General features: G+C 35.0%; 2 protein-coding genes across 2 annotated transcripts in view; one reads left to right on the top strand and one right to left on the bottom strand.

The window, feature by feature from the left end:
- PLCZ1 (phospholipase C zeta 1) overlaps nucleotides 1–18,917 on the bottom strand; it is a 154,458-nt gene that overhangs the window by 37,421 nt on the left and 98,120 nt on the right. The gene's annotated exons all lie outside the window — the stretch shown is intronic.
- PIK3C2G (phosphatidylinositol-4-phosphate 3-kinase catalytic subunit type 2 gamma) overlaps nucleotides 1–18,917 on the top strand; it is a 352,823-nt gene that overhangs the window by 319,281 nt on the left and 14,625 nt on the right. Inside the window, exon 31 of the mRNA XM_058743529.1 lies at nucleotides 4,199–4,293. Coding sequence (XP_058599512.1) covers nucleotides 4,199–4,293 — 95 coding nt within the window. The remainder of the gene's footprint in view (nucleotides 1–4,198; nucleotides 4,294–18,917) is intronic.

Raw genomic sequence — 18,917 nt, 5'->3', positions numbered from 1 at the left:
TATATAACAAAGAAAACATAGAAGAATCTTTTATAATCTGAGGATGAGCTGGTATAGGTAACACTACAAATCCAGGAGCCATAATAATTTTGCATGATATAGAAAAACTATAGCAAACTTTTAAAAAATTCAAAGATAAATGACAAAATGGTTGAAATATTTGCAATTTATCACAGAGTTGGTTGTCAAATGTATAACCATCTAAAAATTGGTAAGAAAAAGACAATAACCAAATAAAAAATTGTGGAAAGAATATGAAAACATGTATGCACCCCAAAATACAAAGGCTCTTAAGCAACAGAAAGGGTCCTCAAACTCACTCATAATAAAAATGCAAATTAAAATTACACTGATACCATTTTTAACTCATCAGATTTGGCAAAAATTCAAAAATTTAATTAATAAGCTTGGTTACAAATCAGCAGGCACTCTTAGACACTGCTAGTGGTAATGCAAATTGCTACAACCTCCATGGAAGGTGATTTAGCAACATTTATCAAAATTACAAATGGCTAATACCCTTTGACCATCAATTCTGTTGGAAATTTATCCTATAATATTTGTGCATAGGTACAACATGACATGCATACAAAGCTATTTATTGCAGCATGGTTTGTAACAGCTGGAAAACATTGGAAACTGCCCTCATGCCCATCGATAGGGAACTGGTTAAATAAATTATGGTATTTCACCTTGTATGAAACTATATTTTAAAAAATAAATAAACTCTGTGTTATTATAAAAATGTCTCCAAGATCTTTGTGCAGAATAGTAAATATGCTATTCCTTTTGTGGAAAAGGGGGGGAGTGGATAAAAATACTTATTCGTATTTGCTTATGTGGAGAAATTGTGGAAGGAGAAATGTCCCTCTGGAGGGACATATGGGAGACTAATGAAATAATGGTGAAGGAACTAGGTGGATAGGTGTTAGGAATGGGGGAAGATGTTTTGCTGTATACTTTTAAAGTAAATTTTTATTTTTTTAATTATGAATATATTATCATCTGAAAATGTTAGATTTTGAAATGCTATTTCTTAACATTAATGGACACAGGATGCATAATGAGTGCTGTATTATCTGCTATAGTGTCATACATTCAAACATTTCAATACAATCATTCTTAGGATCAAACAGAAAGAGATAGAAAGAGTGCATGCACATGAGGGAGTAAGGACAAGCTGTCAGCACGGCACAGAGTCTGAGGGAGGGCTCAAATTCACCAACCATGAGATCATGGCCTGAGCCAAAATCATGACCTGAGTCAAGAGTAAGACACCTGACTGAGCTACCCAGGTGTCCCATTAGTTCTTAGGGTTATTATAAATGATTAAATTAAGTATAATCAGATTCTCCAGACTAACTTGAAGCAGAAAGCCAAAATATTCCAGCATCTTCTTGTCCATATGGAACTATTCCCAAAATTCTCCCTCTCTGGGTTCTTCATTTCTTTCCCTTAGATTATTGCCCCCATGTTTGCCCCTTTACAGCACAATGTTTAAGAACATAGGCTTTAGAGATCATTTGACCCTGCATGGTTTATTGTCTGTATGACTTCTGACCAAATGCTTTTGTTCCCACATGTGTAAAACGGAGGTAACACAAATTTTATAGAATTGCTATGAGGATGAGTGAGTTCATGTACATAAAGCTCTCAGCCAATGTTTGGCATACAGTAAGAGTTCTAGAAATATTAAGTACCTCTACTATTACTACACTGACTACTAAAACTTCCTGGTGGCCTGAATTTTCACTGAGTTCTGAATTCTGCCAGGTATTGACAGATCTGGTTACTGATCTGGCACAAGAGTTTCAGAGTGGAATATCACGTTCAGTCAGTTCAAATAACAGTTATATGGTTACTATTTAGACACTCAATCATAAATTTTTGCTAATTTCTTACCTTCAACCTAAAAGTCCTCTGATTAAATGCATTGAGTTTCTAGCTAGTAATCTTTTCACACTTTAATGCAAAAATAATGTCCATTGTACATCAAAAAGTCATCATTTTTAACATGCTCATACCAAAAATCCAATTAAATTTTTTTATTATGAATTCCATTTACCTCAGTACTACAATCAGAATTATCCCATAGTACCTCTAACTCATAATGTCTCTCAGTCATTGTAATCAAGATATTTTAAGGAAATTTTTAATTATTTTTATGTAATTACCATTTCAATTGTAAGAAACAATGTCAATTTTAATTATTTCAATATCAATAATGCACATTGATGATAAAATTAATTAATATTATCTACATACAGGGGCACCTGAGTGGCTCCATTGGCTAAGCGTAAGACTCTTGATTTTGGCTCAGGTCATGATCCCACAGTTTGTGAGATCAAGCCCTCTGTAGGGCTCTGCACTGACAGCACAGAGCCTGTTTGGGACTCTCTCTCTCCCTCTCTCTCTCAAAATCAATAAACAAACTTAAAAAAAATTACCAACGTACAATGTGTAAACTACTCTCATAAACATGTAAAAATCTTTGGAAAAGGAAACATACCAGTCAAGTTTAATTCTCAAAGGTTAGAGAGGATTACAGAGCTGAAACTGGCTCTCAGAAAACAATGTGGACCACAATGAGCCCACAGCAGAATGCTGCCAAATTTCTTGTTATTAATAAACTTCTCTCTAACTTCCCTCAGAGAATATACAACCAAAGATTAGCAATGGAAATATCAGAGACACTGAAAATTATGCTTAATCTTTGGGCTATAAACCAGAAATTTTTAATTAAAAAATGAGAGCCTTCATTTTATTGATGGAATGATATAACTCGAAAAAAAAATAAGACTACTTTTGTTATTAAATAAAAGTTTAGTGTGACATTATGGAGCAACACTGATTTATACATCTCTTGAGGATATAGGAAAAAAAGTCACCCTTGGGGGAGATTATAGTCCACGAAACAAATTGAGGCATGTAAGATAATAATTACGATACAAATATTAAGTGATAAGGGCTGTGTTAGGGGAGTTCAGAGAGAGATGACCACAGAAACTATTTTGCATTTTAATTAGTCCTTGTAGAAAGATAAAAGTTCAATAGCCAAAAATGGTAGAAGAGGTCATTTCATATAAAGAGAATAATATAGCAGAGCATGTTTGTAGAACTGAACATACAGACTACAGTATGGAATAAAGACAGTGGGAAATAAAAAAAAAACAGAAATATTCAATACAATAGGAAGCAAAAATATAAGTCTGAGAAATTCAGATTTTTTTTCACAGGAACTGGCAATCTATGAAGAGTACTTTGATTAAAAAAGTAATTTTATAGGGGCACGTGGGTGGCTCAGTTGGTTGAGCATGCAACTTTGGCTCAGGTCGTGATCTCTAGTTCATGAGTTCAAGCACCGCACTGGCCTGCTGCTGTTAACACAGGAGTGCCTTCGGATCCTCTGTCCCCTCTCTCTTTGCCCCCTCCCCCACTCTCTGTCTCTCAAAAATAAATAAGCAACAACAAAAAACAGTAATTTTATAGAAGTTGCCATAGGAAAATTACACTGGTGATTGTGTCCAAATAGATTTGAGTTCTAGGAGAGGGGAAGAGAATGTTCTAGTAGTTCAGACAAGATATTCGTATAAGTCTGAACTAGGAGCTATGGAACTAGACAGGAAGAAATGAATGCAAATATGTGGAGAAGACTATTATTAATTGCAAACATTTATTGAGAAATTACATTGTGAAAACTTTTGAATTTCTCAGCTAATCATCTCAACTATTCTGAAGTAGGTAACTATTATCTCCACTTTAAGGAAGTTAATTAACTTAGTTATTATAACACAGTCTTAAGTATAGTCCTGGGACCTGAACCCCAGGCTTACTGACTTTTAAAGTCAACACTTTCATGCTCTCTAATACTTACCCTTATTGTACTGAACATTGAGAAATTTGGAGCCAAAAATGGCACTAAGTTTTCAAATTTAAATAATTGGGAAAATAATCAAAACAAACACAAAATCAATCAAAAATACAAAATATAAGGAGAAAGAGAGGGTTCAGGATGATTAGACAAAAATCCCATCTTCAACCAACTCAGTTTCCGAAAGAGTATTATGTTTTCTACATGATCTGAAAAATGTTTCTTTTGCACATTATTCATTGGTCCTATTTTACTCTTTAAATGTCTAATTTATCCTGTGATGAACCGCTTCCAACTTAACCCACTGAAATTCTATTGCTTTATCAGGTGAGAAGTTTCCTGACAAGACGCCTAAGGTGCAGTTAGTGATATCACATGAGGATGCGAAGCTGACCATACTAGTGAAACACATGAAAAACATTGTAAGTTTATTATTTCTAATGAGAAACATGTAAACCTACATTTAAAAATCACTTGCCTCCCTCAGGCAATTAATGTCAACATTAGTAAGAGGAATGGGGCCAGCCACCAAGTTTAAGTGAGGAACAGTAGGCCAATTACAATGTTCTGCCTCTGTATGATTGCAATCCCTAGGGTAAAGACTATAAAATATTTCACAGGCCAAGTCCTAGAATGAAAATTAGACTTTACTCACAATGAAGTGTTAGGTCAAATCTCGCGAAAAAGGTTTGAAAATACAGGAATAGCTAGAGCATTAAGGTCCAAAGGGAAAAAAGCTAGGTCCCAAGAATTTACATCTATCTCATCTTGCTGAGCTTAGTGGAAGATTAACTCATCTCTTTGAATAATGCCAACACTTTCTCTGTGAAGCCAGCAACTCTAAGGCTTTCTCCCCAGATGCCCATTGAGTACATTGAGTTCATACCCCCCAAACAGTTATTATGTTCTGATGTAATTACTCAGAGATATATCTTTCCCCTCAAAACATAATATTATTTTGAGGACAGGAAACCCATCTTTATATACCAGAACATAGGACAACAATGGTAGTTAGCCTCTAAAAACAACTGCAAGCTATTCCATTATATACCCTATTCCTCTCTGAAGATGGGTCAAGTCAGAGGTATGAATAGCAATTGGACCATTGACATTGAGTAAGGGAGGGAGCATTCTGCGTCACAGTGTAATTGATTCATGGTCTGAGTCTGGGTGCAGTAACCAGAAGGAGGTAACTCTAAGCCTTGCCACTTCTCCAGTCTTCCTCTAGTCTACTCAAAGCAGGTCCTTCATTTGGTAAAACTCCCTAGGAGACTATAGAGAAAGTCAGTAGCCCTATTTTGGCTCTATCCCTTATGCATATAAATCTCTCAGGATGTGCTTGGAAATACTTAAAAGAGCAAACTCTTCATTGTGATGTGATCTGGAACATACTAGAATTTAACAAATGTCTGTTCAGTGAACAAATAGTTGGCATAATTTGCAGGGGATACATCCATTACAAACTTAGAATTAGCCAGCTATCCAAGGATGCTTATTTGTAAGTCTGTGGTTTTGTAATCAGCAATTTTTGTAATAGCTGGGCAAATATTATTAGATGTGTTTCTGTAGAACTTTAGTCATTAAAATAATTATTTTCAATTGCTTTTGATCAGATAATCATCTTAAATGAGAATAGGAGTTGTTTAAGAAATTCTTAGTCTGGGAAATGAAGATTCAATTAGGCACTGTTTATGGCTATATGCATGTTCATAGACTTTAAGCATCTATATAAATATATGTGATAAAGTAAGAGAATGTTAAGAAATGGTGTTAATCAAGTTAACAGCACTTACATATGTATATGCTATATGACTGTTAACTGAAAATAGTCCTCCTGGAAATTATATATTTATTCCATTAATGTCATTGATCAAAACGTTTTAGAACACGCCTATTGACATTGCTTTTAGATCTGGCCTATAAACCACACAGTAAACTTGGTGATATTACTCAATAGTCATGCCTAATATTTGATCAAAAGCAGTATTAACCAATTTGGTCACCCATTTTATTCACCGGATAAATATCCAAATTACTTTTGACAGTTTTCAAAAATGCATTTAAAATTTTTTTTTTCAACGTCTTTTATTTATTTTTGGGACAGAGAGAGACAGAGCATGAACGGGGGAGGGGCAGAGAGAGAGAGGGAGACACAGAATCGGAAACAGGCTCCAGGCTCCGAGCCATCAGCCCAGAGCCTGACGCGGGGCTCGAACTCACGGACCGCGAGATCGTGACCTGGCTGAAGTCGGACGCTTAACGGACTGCGCCACCCAGGCGCCCCTCAAAAATGCATTTTATAGTGAGATGAAGTTACACTAACAATAAGAATATTCAAAACGAATGTGATGCAGGCATGAAGGGAGGGGAGAAAGTAAGCAAGAGCTAGAATTAAAGATTTAGGTCAAGTGATAGGCACGTGGCAAATGACCAGGTGCATCCTATAAGGAGTAAAAAGCCATCTAGGGCCCCTAGAGCCTATGCCAATGTCCTCTTATTAATAATGAAATAATACTTCTTGCAATCTGACTTCTCAGTTTACCTGCTGGTTCGTCTCTTCTCCCCGATCCCTTAGCATTGCCCTGAAATTCATTCCTACACCTCTTCTCTTTTCTACTTCCAGCCCTGTGATGTTAAATATCATTTACATGTCTTTCTCTTCCATATTTATAACTCATCTTGGAACTGTCCCTGAAATCCAGAGGCTTATGTATAACTAACTGCTCAACAACTCTAGTAGAAATTGAATAGGCATTGCAAACTTAAGATACACCAAATCAAACTTCTGCTTATTGCCTCCTGATTATTGCTCCTTTTGCAAACTTTCCCATAACAGGAAATAGAAACTTTATCCTACTATTTACTCCAAGTCCCTGGTGTCATTTTGACATTTCTCACAAACTACAACCAATTTATCTGCAAATTCTGTCAGCTCTGCTTTCAAAACAAATCCAGAATTGCACTCCTTTGCCCTTCACTGCTACCATAAATGGTTCAAGCCACCATCATCTCCCACCTAAATCACTGCTGTAGTCTCTCTTTTTAACTTTTTTAATGTTTATTTATTTTTGAGAGCAAGAGACAGAGTTCAAGTGGGGGAGGGGCAGAGAGAGAGAGGGAGACCCAGAATCTGCAACAGTCTCCAGGCTCTGAGCTGTTGGCACAGAGCCTGATGCAGGGCTCAAACTTGGGAATGGTGAGATCATGACCTAGGCTGAAGTAGGACACTTAAGCAACTAAGCCACCCAGGCACCCCACTGCTGTAGTCTCTTAATGGGTCTCCCTGCTTCTACTTGTATTTCTTCCTAATCTTTTCCTAACCTAGGAGCCAAAATATTCCTTTGATAATAAAAGTCAGATCTTGTCATTCTTCTCTCATATCCTTCTGAGGGTAAGGTCTCACTCATATCACTTATAATGAAAGGCATAGTACTTATTAATGATCTATGAAGCCCTACTACTGATCTGGCCTCCTTGATCTCTCCAACCGCATCTCGACAGACTCCCTCAATCACTCCACTCCAGCCTCAGTGTCTTCCTTCCTGTTCCTTAAATATGATAAGCATGTTTCTGCCCCAGGACATTTGTACCTGTTATTCATGTCATCTGGAATGTTTTTTCCCAGGTTCATGGCTCAGTCTCACATATCCTGAAGGATTAAGTCTTACTGCCACCTTTTCAGTGAGGTCCTCTCTGACTCCCATATGTAAAGCTGCAAAACCACTACCTTTTGCCACTTCCAAACTTCCTTTTCTAACTTTTTGTCTCCACGGCCCTATATCACTGCTATTACTCCAAGGGCTAAAACAGTGTCAAGTACATAGTAGATGCTCAATGAATACTTTGTTAAATAAAAGAATGTCAAATTATTTCTGATATAAACAACTAAGAATTACGATCTTGTTCACCTACCAAAAACCACCAAAACAAAGTTCTCATGCCTTGCATTTTTCAGAGCTACTTTTAAATGACTCTTTTATTTCTTCTGCTTATCTGAGGACAGAGATAACACTATAATATAAATGACAGGAAAATCTATCTATAAATTCTCAACATATTTTCTTTGCTTATTTCAAGTTTTAACTAATTGTTATTTAGTTTCTGAGCCTTTAGTATTTTCACATGCCAAAGTAATCAGACTGAAGTCGTGCTTCATTTTATTTTAATGTTAAAGTGAGTTATTCTGCCTGCAGCTCTGTTATATTTAATATTAAGTTTGATGAAAAGAATTGTTTATCTTATATTAAATCTTTGAAGCTTTGCTCTAAGAATTACGTCCCTCCTGTGAATTCACAAGCTAAAACAAAATTTGCTAAATTTTTTCCCTTTTAAAGCAGCCCAATGTGATTTATTCTAGTGAACAGAGACTGACAAAGTAATGCAGTTATTTGGAAGGTTGGCAAAGACTTTTAAAAATAATGTTTCGGGGCGCCTGGGTGGCGCAGTCGGTTAAGCGTCCGACTTCAGCCAGGTCACGATCTCGCGGTCCGTGAGTTCGAGCCCCGCGTCAGGCTCTGGGCTGATGGCACAGAGCCTGGAGCCTGTTTCCGATTCTGTGTCTCCCTCTCTCTCTGCCCCTCCGCCGTTCATGCTCTGTCTCTCTCTGTCCCAAAAATAAATAAAAAATGTTGAAAAAAAAATTTTAAAAATAATGTTTCAGTTTATATAACAGAGACATATATAAAAATCATTTGAATTTAAAACATTTTTAAAAATCTCTCTAGCATTTTCCCAAGTAGCCCACTATAAAATGCTCTTTTCCACTGATATCTTCATGTCTCTCTATACATGTCTCTCTATGAATTGCAATGTCTGCAGTGTCTCTCCTGGTCTCATGAATTCCCCTAGTCTGCGTCATTTCCAGACTGTTTTCATTTACTTGCTCCAGAATATGTGCATTCTAGTAGGCTCTAAAAGTAATCAATAAAGATTCCAGACTCTCTTCTGATATTGAATGTGCTCACACTCTCAGAGACTCTTACACTATAGCAAAATGATATGATTTCAAATGAGGTGCAAGTAATATCAGGGAAAGCAGGACACATCTCAGATGGAATGCTGTTTAATCCTTTAATAAGACACAAAATAGGGCAGAATAGCTGTGATATGAAAACAGGATGACAATGTGGAGAAAAGGGAACCCTTGTGTGTTGTTGATGGGAATGTAAATCAGTGCAGCTCCTGTGGAAAACAGTGTGGAGGTTCCTCCAAAAACTAAAAACAGAAATACCATATTTTCCAGTAATTTCACTACTGGATATTTACCAAAAGAAGGTGAAAACCCTAACTGGAAAAGATATATGCACCCCTATATTTGTGACATTATTTATAGTAGCCAAGATATGGACACAACTCATGTGTCCCTTGACAGATGAGTGGATAAAGAAGATGTGGTATATCTCTGTCTCTATCTCTATCATCTCTATCTCTATCTCAATCTCTATCTTGATCTCTATCTCTGTCTCTATCTCTGTCTCTATAATGGAATATTATTCAGCCATGTTAAAAGGATGAGATCTTGCCATTTGTGACAACATGGATAGACCTAGAGGGTATAATGCTGAGTGAAATAAGTCAGCCAGAGAAAGACAAATAGTATATGATTTTACTTATATGAGGAATCTAAAAACAAAACAAATAAACAAACAAAAGCAGAAAGAGACCCATAAATATAGAGAACAAACTATATTGTTGCCAGAAGGGAGGAGAGTAGGAGGATGGGCAAAGTGAGTGAAGGGAAGTGGGAGATACAGGCTCCCAATTACAGAATGAATAAGTCCTGAGAATAAAAGGTATAGCATAGAGAATATAGCCAATGGTATTGTAATTGTAATAGCATTGTATGGTGATAGATGGTAGTCACACTTGTGGTGAGCATAGTGTAACATATAGACTTTTGAATCACTAGTTGTACACCTGAAACTAATGTAACACTGTGATCCAACTATACTTCAATTAAAAAAGACTTCTGTAGCCTTATTATTCAATAAGCAACTTATAGTAATTAATTAAAAGTTCTGTTTCATCTTGCTGTGAATATTTATGGTATTAGATCTCCTAGCCATATGCTCAGAAGGGATGAAGGAACAGAAACGATGGGACTTGTCTCATTCTATGAGAAGACAGATGTATCTAGAGAGGCAATACTGGTGTAAAACCTTGACCTCATCATTTATAGCCCTAAACTTGTCTTCTCACCATATCTAGTTCTCCAAGAATAAAAGAATTTGTTTCAAAAGCAGAAGGATAAAACTTTGTTCTCATTTCTTTTCTTCCCCCTCTCCTCACTTTCTCCCTTTATTCTCTTTTCCTTTATTTTACTTTCTCTTTCCTTTCCTATTATTATTAGCCCAAATTTAGCTGTAAGACAAAATATAAAAAATAGAGAAGATTTAAATGTGTCTCTTTTATTGTTGGATTTGCTTAAACATTAGAAATTGGATACTAGATTTCAAAACACATACACATTTGGACTTTAATGCACTGAAATCAATATAAAAAAAAATAACAGGAGAGAAATAAATAGACTCAAACACATCAATAAGAACCCCAGGCTAAATACACACACACACATTTTATTGCATTTTATTTTCTATTTAAAATTTTTCTTACATTTTTAATGTGTATGTGTAGCTTGGAAGTTCTTATTTTTAAAATATATATTCTCCTGGCCTCATAGATCATACAATTCTTCCATATCTTCCATGGACAAGTAGTCCATGAACCACTCAAATGGTTAATTACACCTCAAAATGGCACTCTACATACAATTCCAGTTCTGTACTTGGTACCAAACAAATTGAAGGGCCTGTTGGTGTAGAAGATACAACACTTAGATTTAGTAAAGTTGATAAAAGAGGGTTGTGAAAATAAAGTACAGGTGATGACAATGTTTGACATACAAAGATAACAATGTTCTGTGTATCCTTTTATTTTTTATTTTTATTTTTTTTAAATGTTTATATATTTTTGAGAGAGAGACAGACAGTGCAAGCAGGAAGAAAGAGGGAGACACAGAATCTGATACAGGCTCTAGACTCTGAGCTGTCAGCACAGAGACCCACACAGGACTTGAACTCACAAACCACAAGATCATGACCTGAGCCGAAGTTGGATGCTCAACCTACTGAGCCACCCAGGCGCCCCTTGTATATCCTTTTAAAAATAACTTGGCTAACTCCTCTGACTAACCCAATCCAATATTTTTAATCTAGATTTTTGAAAGAGATATGTCATTGTTCTATCCTAAATGCACTTCAATCTAAATAAATGTCAATTTCTTGATAAAGGATAATTTTCTAATAATAATTATCCCATTGATTGTATTTGGCTTATATTTCATTAATAAAAAATTACTCTTCTAGAGCTGGCCCATTATGACATTGATCTCCCATTTCAAAGAATATGAGGCAAAGCAGTGGATAGTGGAGAGGAGCTGGCCCAGATAGAGATATTTCATTGTTCCATGATTTTTCAGGGTTAGTAAACACTGACCCTCGAAGATTACCAATTACTTCTTAATGAAAAAAACCATAAATTGTTCTTAAACCTATGATAAATAATATGCTAATAATAACTCATCTCTTTCCATCATCAATATTTTTAACTAGTCCTTCCTTTGTGAACTTTACTGTTCACAAAGTGAAACTTCACTGTCCATATATTCTCTACACTTCTTTGACAGCACTCTTTCTGAGGCTTCCTTAGCATTTACAAATGTATTTATTTATTTTTAATTATTTTTCGTTCATTTATATTTGACAGAGACAGAGTATGTGTGTATATGTGTGTGCATGAGTGGTGGAGAGGCAGAGAGAGAGAGAGAGAGACAGAATCCGAAGCAGGCTCCAGGCTCTGAGCTGTCAGCACAGAGCCCTACGCAGGGCTCAAACTCATAAACAATGAGATCATGACCTGAGTGGAAGTTGGACACTTAACCAACTGAGCCATCCAGACACCCCAACATTTACAAATTTAAACTAATGTACGTAGTGGTTTAATAAATGCTGGCTTCACCTTTAACCCTTAAATGTGAAGATTTTCCAGTATTCATGGTTTTAACTCTTCAAATTGATTTCCTAAAAAAAATCCATCCAGTCTTGAGGCTTTGAAGATTATGTGAATTACTCCTAAATTTATATCTCTACCTTAAATATATCTCTGAACCCAATTTACATATTTTCAACTGCCTGATGGACATTTGCACTCTGATATCTTGCCATCTCCTGAAACTCAACAGTGCTAAATTATAGCTCTCTACTTTTCACTGAAATCAACTCTCACTCTTGACTGCTTATTTAAAAAAATTGTTGCACCAACCTCAAGTAACCCCTGGTCAAAATTTCCTTGTAATTTATTTTCCATATTTTAACTTATTCCAGTACTGCTATATATAATCATCAGAAAATCCTTTTAGTTTACTGTTACTTTTATTTTTGCCAAAATCCTATTCTATAGTCTCTATTAATTCACTTACGGACTATTTTGATTGTTATGATATTCCTGTCCTTGTGTTCTACTTTCTTAACCCATTCTGCATAAAACATCCTAAAATTCTATTTTTAACATATCAATAAAAATGCTAACAGAATCTTTGTAAATCTCAAATTCCTTAGCCTAATATTTAAGGTACTACACAATTTAGCTCTACCTGCCTTTATATCCACCCTCCCCAACAGAAAACATGTATTATATTCTAGATGGTTTACTAATTGTTTATCAAACATGCTCCAGTCATTCTAGCAAAGTATATCATACTTCCTCTTCCCTTCTATTTACCTTCTAACATCCAGGCTCACCTCAAACCTCATCCTTTCTGAATCTCCCAGATCACTCTTGTTCCTGGTAATTCTTCTGTCCTTTGACCTCCTTACACTTACTGTTTACACCACCCATTTGATATTCACTGCCTTATCTCATTTCTTAAAACCTTTATCATTTTGGTTTATCCTGTAGTTTCAATTGTATTGACAATATACTTATTGGAAGAAACTGTGGGAAATATATTTTGTATATTCTGCAATGCCTAACACAATAATATGCCCTTAATACATGTTTGTTAAATAAGTGAATATTCATTTAAGTGTATACCACTGTGAAAATAGTCACAATGCAGAGCAGTTAAATTTAAGCTACATTCATAAATGAATAGCTTTTCTCTGTGAATTCTGCTATCTATAATACTTAATACTAAACTGAGAATAGTCAGGTGACAAATATTTGACCTAAATAGTCTGTCTCACTTAAAAATGAAGTGATTTCAGTATAAAAACAGAGAGGGAGACAAACCATAAGAGGCTTAAACACAGAGAATGTATTGAGGATTGCTGGTGGGGTGTTGGTGGGGGTAAGAGCTAAAGGGGTAAGGGGCATTAAGGAGGACACTTGTTGGGATAAGCAATGGGTGTTATATGTAAGTGATTAATCACTAAATTCTATTCCTGAAAATAAATAAATAAATTTCAATTTTTATGTAGATTACATGTTCAAATGATTATATATATATATATATATATATATATATATATATATATATAAATTAAATAAATGTATTATTAAAATTCTAAAAATTCAAAAAATAAAGTGATTTCCTGCTGAGGATTATTTCTCTAAATACTCAACAACTCTGGACACTTAACCATATCTCCAGCTGACATAACCATCAATGTACAGGTCACCACATTATACAAATTTTATTTAATCACTCTCTGTTCTTTACTGACAAGCTTATACCCTAATTGCTATTCTTTATCCAAATCTCCCTCAATTCTTCATTCTAATTGAAACAAACAAACAAACAAACAAACACAAAACATAAGCTAGAGTCCTGACATTGGTCCTCTTAATCTGGTTTCTTCCTGGCTTTTCTGTAATCAACTTAAGAGTCATATTAGCATCATGCAAAAGACATCTCTCACCCAACAACAAAAATTCAGCATCCATTCACAGACAAAAGTTATGTTTGTGAGAGCTATGGGATCTAACACCATACACCAAGGGATCCAGGCACCCATACATCAGATAATAGACACTCAATCCTCAGTCCCTGCTGATGACGTTGTAGTGGCTCATGAACTGCTTCCAGCCCCTCTTAGCTATAGTCAGGGAGCTCCTAGAAACCACTGTCTTAGAGAACACTCCACAGATAAAAGAGCCTTTGTGGAAGTCCAGGTTTGCAAAGGAGACATTTCATCACACTGTTGTAAGGCAAAGAAAAAGATAAGTTTGAACACTTTGAAGTGGGGTGTTAGTAAAGACTGGAGGAGGTAACAACTACTTCAAATTTGAAGACAGCGATGCAAAACTTCAAGGAACATGAAAAATCAAGGTAACATGACACCACCAAAGGATCACAATAATCTTTTACTAACCAAACTCAAAGACCTGGAGATTATGTGATTTGCTTGATATAAAGAATTCAAATAGACTTTTAAAGGAAACTCAGTGAGCTACAGAAAACATAGAAAGACAATTCAACGAAATCAGGAAAATGATATATGAACAAAATAAGAGTTTATCAGAGAGATAAAAATGTTTTAAAAAGAAGCAAACAAATTTTGGAACTGACGAATATTATAAATGAAAAGAAAAATCCAACAGAGAGCATCACCAACAGAATGGATCAAGCAAAAGAAGAATCTGTGAGATAGAGGACATGAACTTTGAAATTATCCAGTCAGTAGAGAACAAAAAAAGAAAAAGAAAATGAAAAAAAAAAAAGAGTGAAGAAAGCCTATGTGATCTTAGAATACCATAACAAGAACTCTGAATTATTGGAGTTCCAGAAGAAGAAGAAAGGGAGAAGGGACAGAAAGCATATTTAAAGAAATAATGATTGAGCACTTTCCAAATCCGGAAGGATATTTGGATATCTAAGTTCATGAAACTCATAGTTCCCCAAAACACTCTACTTAAAGAGATCCTCTTCAAAATACATTATAATAAAACTATCAAAAATCAAAGACAAAGAGGGAATTTTAAAAGGGAAAAAAGCTTGTAACATAAGCAAACTTCTATAAGGTTTTCAGCAGATTTCTCAGCAAAAACCTTATAGGCCAGGGGGGAATGGAATGATATATTCAAAGTAGTGAACTAAAATAAACGCCAGCAAAGAACACTTTACCTGGCAAAGCTGTCCTTCAGAAATGACGAAGGGATAAAGACTTTTCCAGACAAATAAAAGCTGAATGATAAATGAAAGCTGAAGGGGTTCATCACCGCTGGACCTGCCTTATAAGAAATGCTAAAAGGAATTTTTCAAGCTAAAATGAAATGATACTAACAGATAATATAAATACATATGAAAATATACAACCCATGGCAAAAATAAGTATACAATCAAAGTAAGAGTATCCTAATAGTGTAATATGGTGGACTACTAACCATTTAACTCTAGTATAAAGGTTAAAAGACAAGAGCATTAAAAATAACTACAGTGACAAAAATTTGTTAATGAATAAACAGTATAAAAGGGGTAAATTGTGACTTCAATAACATAAAAAAATGGGGGAATAAAGGGTAGGGTTTTTGTATGTGATTGAAGTAAATTTATCAGCATATATAGACTAGTAAACCTAAGATGTTTTATGCAAGCCCCATGGTAACCACAAAGCAAAAACCTGCAGTAAATTCACAAAAGATGACGGGAAGAGAAAGCAAAGCATACCACTACATAAAATCATCAGTTCACAAAAGAAGGCAGCAAGAGAGGAAGAAAAGGATGATAGAACTAAAAAAACAGCCAGAAAACAATTAATGACATTAGTTAAGTCTTTAGCCGTCAATAATTATTCTCCATGTAAATGGTTTAAATTCTCCAATCAAAAGGCATAGAGTGGCTGGATGGGTAAAACAAAACAAAACAAAACAAAACAAAACAAAACAAAACAAAACAAAAAAAACACGATCCAATTATATGCTGCCTATAAGACACTCATTTCCCCCTATTTTTTTTCCTCTATAGCCTTACTGATTTTCTGTATACTAGTTCTATGAATTATTAACAGAGGGATGTTATAATCTTTTAACAATAATTGTGCATTGGTATAATGTTACATGAACATTTAAGATTATGTCTTCTTGATTAATTGACTCCTTTATTATGAAATGAACTTTTTTATTTATGGTAGTATTTTTTGCTGTCAAATATACTTTGTCAGATATTTATATGTTTTCCAGTTTTCTTTTGATTAAGGTTGGCATAGTATATCTTTTCCATCCTTTTACCTTTAACCTTTCATCTCTTTACATTTAAAGTTTCTTGTATATTTGCTATAGATAGATGAAACACAGATATGATAGATGAAGATAGATGATGATGATAGATAGACAGACAGACAGGTGATAGAGGACCATACTGTAGGTTGTAGCTAGCAATCTCTGGCTCATAGATATATTGAACCAATAGTCACATACAATTTTTGTAAAGTTTTTCCAAGTGCTGTTCGTAAGCCAAGTGTTTCATATCCTGGATTTTCAGAATGATGTTTTCAGGCCCAAAAGGAGAACTTGGCATTGAGTCTATTTGTTTCTAACCTTGTTAGATATAGTTCATCATTCCAGCCCTTCACATCTCATTCCTGATTATCTAATCAAACATACTGCCCCAAACACTCCAATTATTGACAACTGTCCATCATATATCAATATCTTTATTTAAATCATGATAAAACTGTTTACTAGGACAAAATCAAGGCATATTTTTGAGATATACGAGTAGAAAACTCTTTTACTTTCCCTCTGAATTACTAGTTTCTGGGTTTTTTGCAAAAAATCTTTCATACTATCAAGTATAATATCATAAATCTAATATTCCAGTGTTTCATCTGTTCTTCACAGTTCTTTAATTATCATTAACAAACGTACTCTGTCTCTTATTTGTACAATTTTCTCAGCATTGGAGGATAGAAGTTAAGGGTTATAGGATTTGAAATCATTTAGAATGGTTCAGTGCAATTATAAAAAAAAAAGAAAGAAAAAAAGAAGAAGAAAAAGTTTAATTACCACTTAACTCATAAACAATTCTTCAGCATTTTCTATTGAATAGATTGTTAAAAAGAAATGAGGTTTAAAGCCTTACTTCTTATATGTTATTAAGATTGAGAAATGGAAAAACTTCCCAAACTTTGCAACACAATCAGTAGCAAAGTCTGGTCTGTAGCTCTAATTAAAACTCTGCATTATTAAAAGCAATTCAATTCCTATTTACTGAGTCAGAAAAGTGTTTCTATCTACTAGACTGTGACTTCTGTCTAGTTGTTAACTGCATCAAGTTGAGGATGAAAAATCTTTAATAGGTATGTAATAAGATGATCATGCCCATGAGTTTGTCATTTCTTTAAAAGTAAAAACTGTTTCAATCACTTTTTTGTGACCTCTTATAGACTATCCAAAGTGTTAGACACATGGTAGTTTGATTTTTGAATTGATTGTTTAAAAAATTACTGAAAATCACCTATCAGTGACAAGAATTCTATTAAAGGCTTAATTGGTGTGAAATGAAGCAGAAGACTATCCAATTTAATTCATGAGGACCTGAAATCATGCCACTCTATATTAACGAAAACACACAGAAAGATTAGAAAGATCATTTCACTATTTCTTTAACCAAAGCACTGAGCAAACCACATATCACAAGCACTTTTATTGTACTTTCGTATTTTTGTTGTGCATTGTCATTTTATAAAAAGACCCTTTTCATAGTAGCTAGCCTGGGTTTCAGTACTGCAATCTGGCATGCACATAGAAGAGGAAAATGCTTTTTTATTATGTTATTTTGTTTCTGGCATAGACCTCAGGTTTTGATAGTCCTATCATATTTTAATCACCAGCAGTTGATTTCTACCAAAGCCTATATTATCACATGATGGGAAACATTTAAGTTAAAAAAAAATTTGATGGAAAATTCTCATAAATTATTCATCAAAAAGATAAGAACCTATTAAATACAATTAAGCTTTGAATTAATCTACAGAAGTTATTTTTAAACCATCTATCTTCATCACATTTCTGATAAAACTTGATGTAGAAGAGCTCTTAATTTGAATCTGGTAGTTTCCTTTGCATTCTTTGTAGAGACTCAATATATAGGGTAATGGTTAAGAGCATAAGTTTTAATAAAATATTTTCAATAAGATAAAGACAATCATACTGGCTCAAGGTTTTTTTGTTTTTGTTATAATTTTTTTAATGTTTATTTATTTTTGAGACAGAGAGAGATGGAGCATGAACAGGGGAGGGTCAGAGAGAGAGGGAGACACAGAATCCAAGGCAGGCTCCAGGCTCTGAGCTGTCAGCACAGAGCCTGATGCGGGGCTTGAACTCACGGATGGTGAGATCATTACCTGAGCCAAAATGGGATGCTTAACCGACTGAGCCACCCAGGCGCCCCTCAAGGTTTTTTAAGAGAGTGTTTTAAATAAAGCAAATACTCATTATGTGATAGCTATTATGATTATTATTACTATACATGAAAAATAAGTCTCTTCCCCATACACTTCTATGAAAATACTAAAGGGTGGTTGTCATACCCTGCAATGTGAAATGGTTTTATTTACTTAATAAATGGTTTATATTGTGCTTTCTTTTTATACCAACATGCTACTGCTTACTTTTTTTTCCTGAATTTTGATAAATTAACCATTTTTCAATATAGTTTTATTCTTTGACCACAGAGACAAGAGAACTACCATTGAAAACCATTTTATTTATTTACTTACTTACTCATTTATTTACAGAGACAACACAAGCAGCGGAGAGGCAGAAGGAGAGAGAGAATCAAGTGGGCTCCACACCCAGCACTGAGCCTGACCTAGGGGTCAACATGGGGCTGGATCTCACGAAGAGAGATGGAGAGACAGAATCCCAAGCAGGCTCCATGCTGCCTGCCCAGAGCCAGACACGGGGCTCAAACTCACAAACTGTGAGATCGTGACCCAGCTGAAATCAAGAGTTGGATACTTAACTGACTGAGCCACCCAGGCGTCCCTTTTAAATGTGTGCAGGGGCACCTGGGTGGCCCAGTCGGATGAGCGTCCAACTTCGGCTC

This window comes from Neofelis nebulosa, chromosome 8 (assembly GCF_028018385.1).
Source record: "Neofelis nebulosa isolate mNeoNeb1 chromosome 8, mNeoNeb1.pri, whole genome shotgun sequence".
In the NCBI taxonomy this organism is placed as follows: domain Eukaryota; kingdom Metazoa; phylum Chordata; class Mammalia; order Carnivora; family Felidae; genus Neofelis; species Neofelis nebulosa.
The sequence above is the reverse complement of the archived record's forward strand: the minus strand, read 5'-3'. Positions and strand labels throughout refer to the sequence as shown.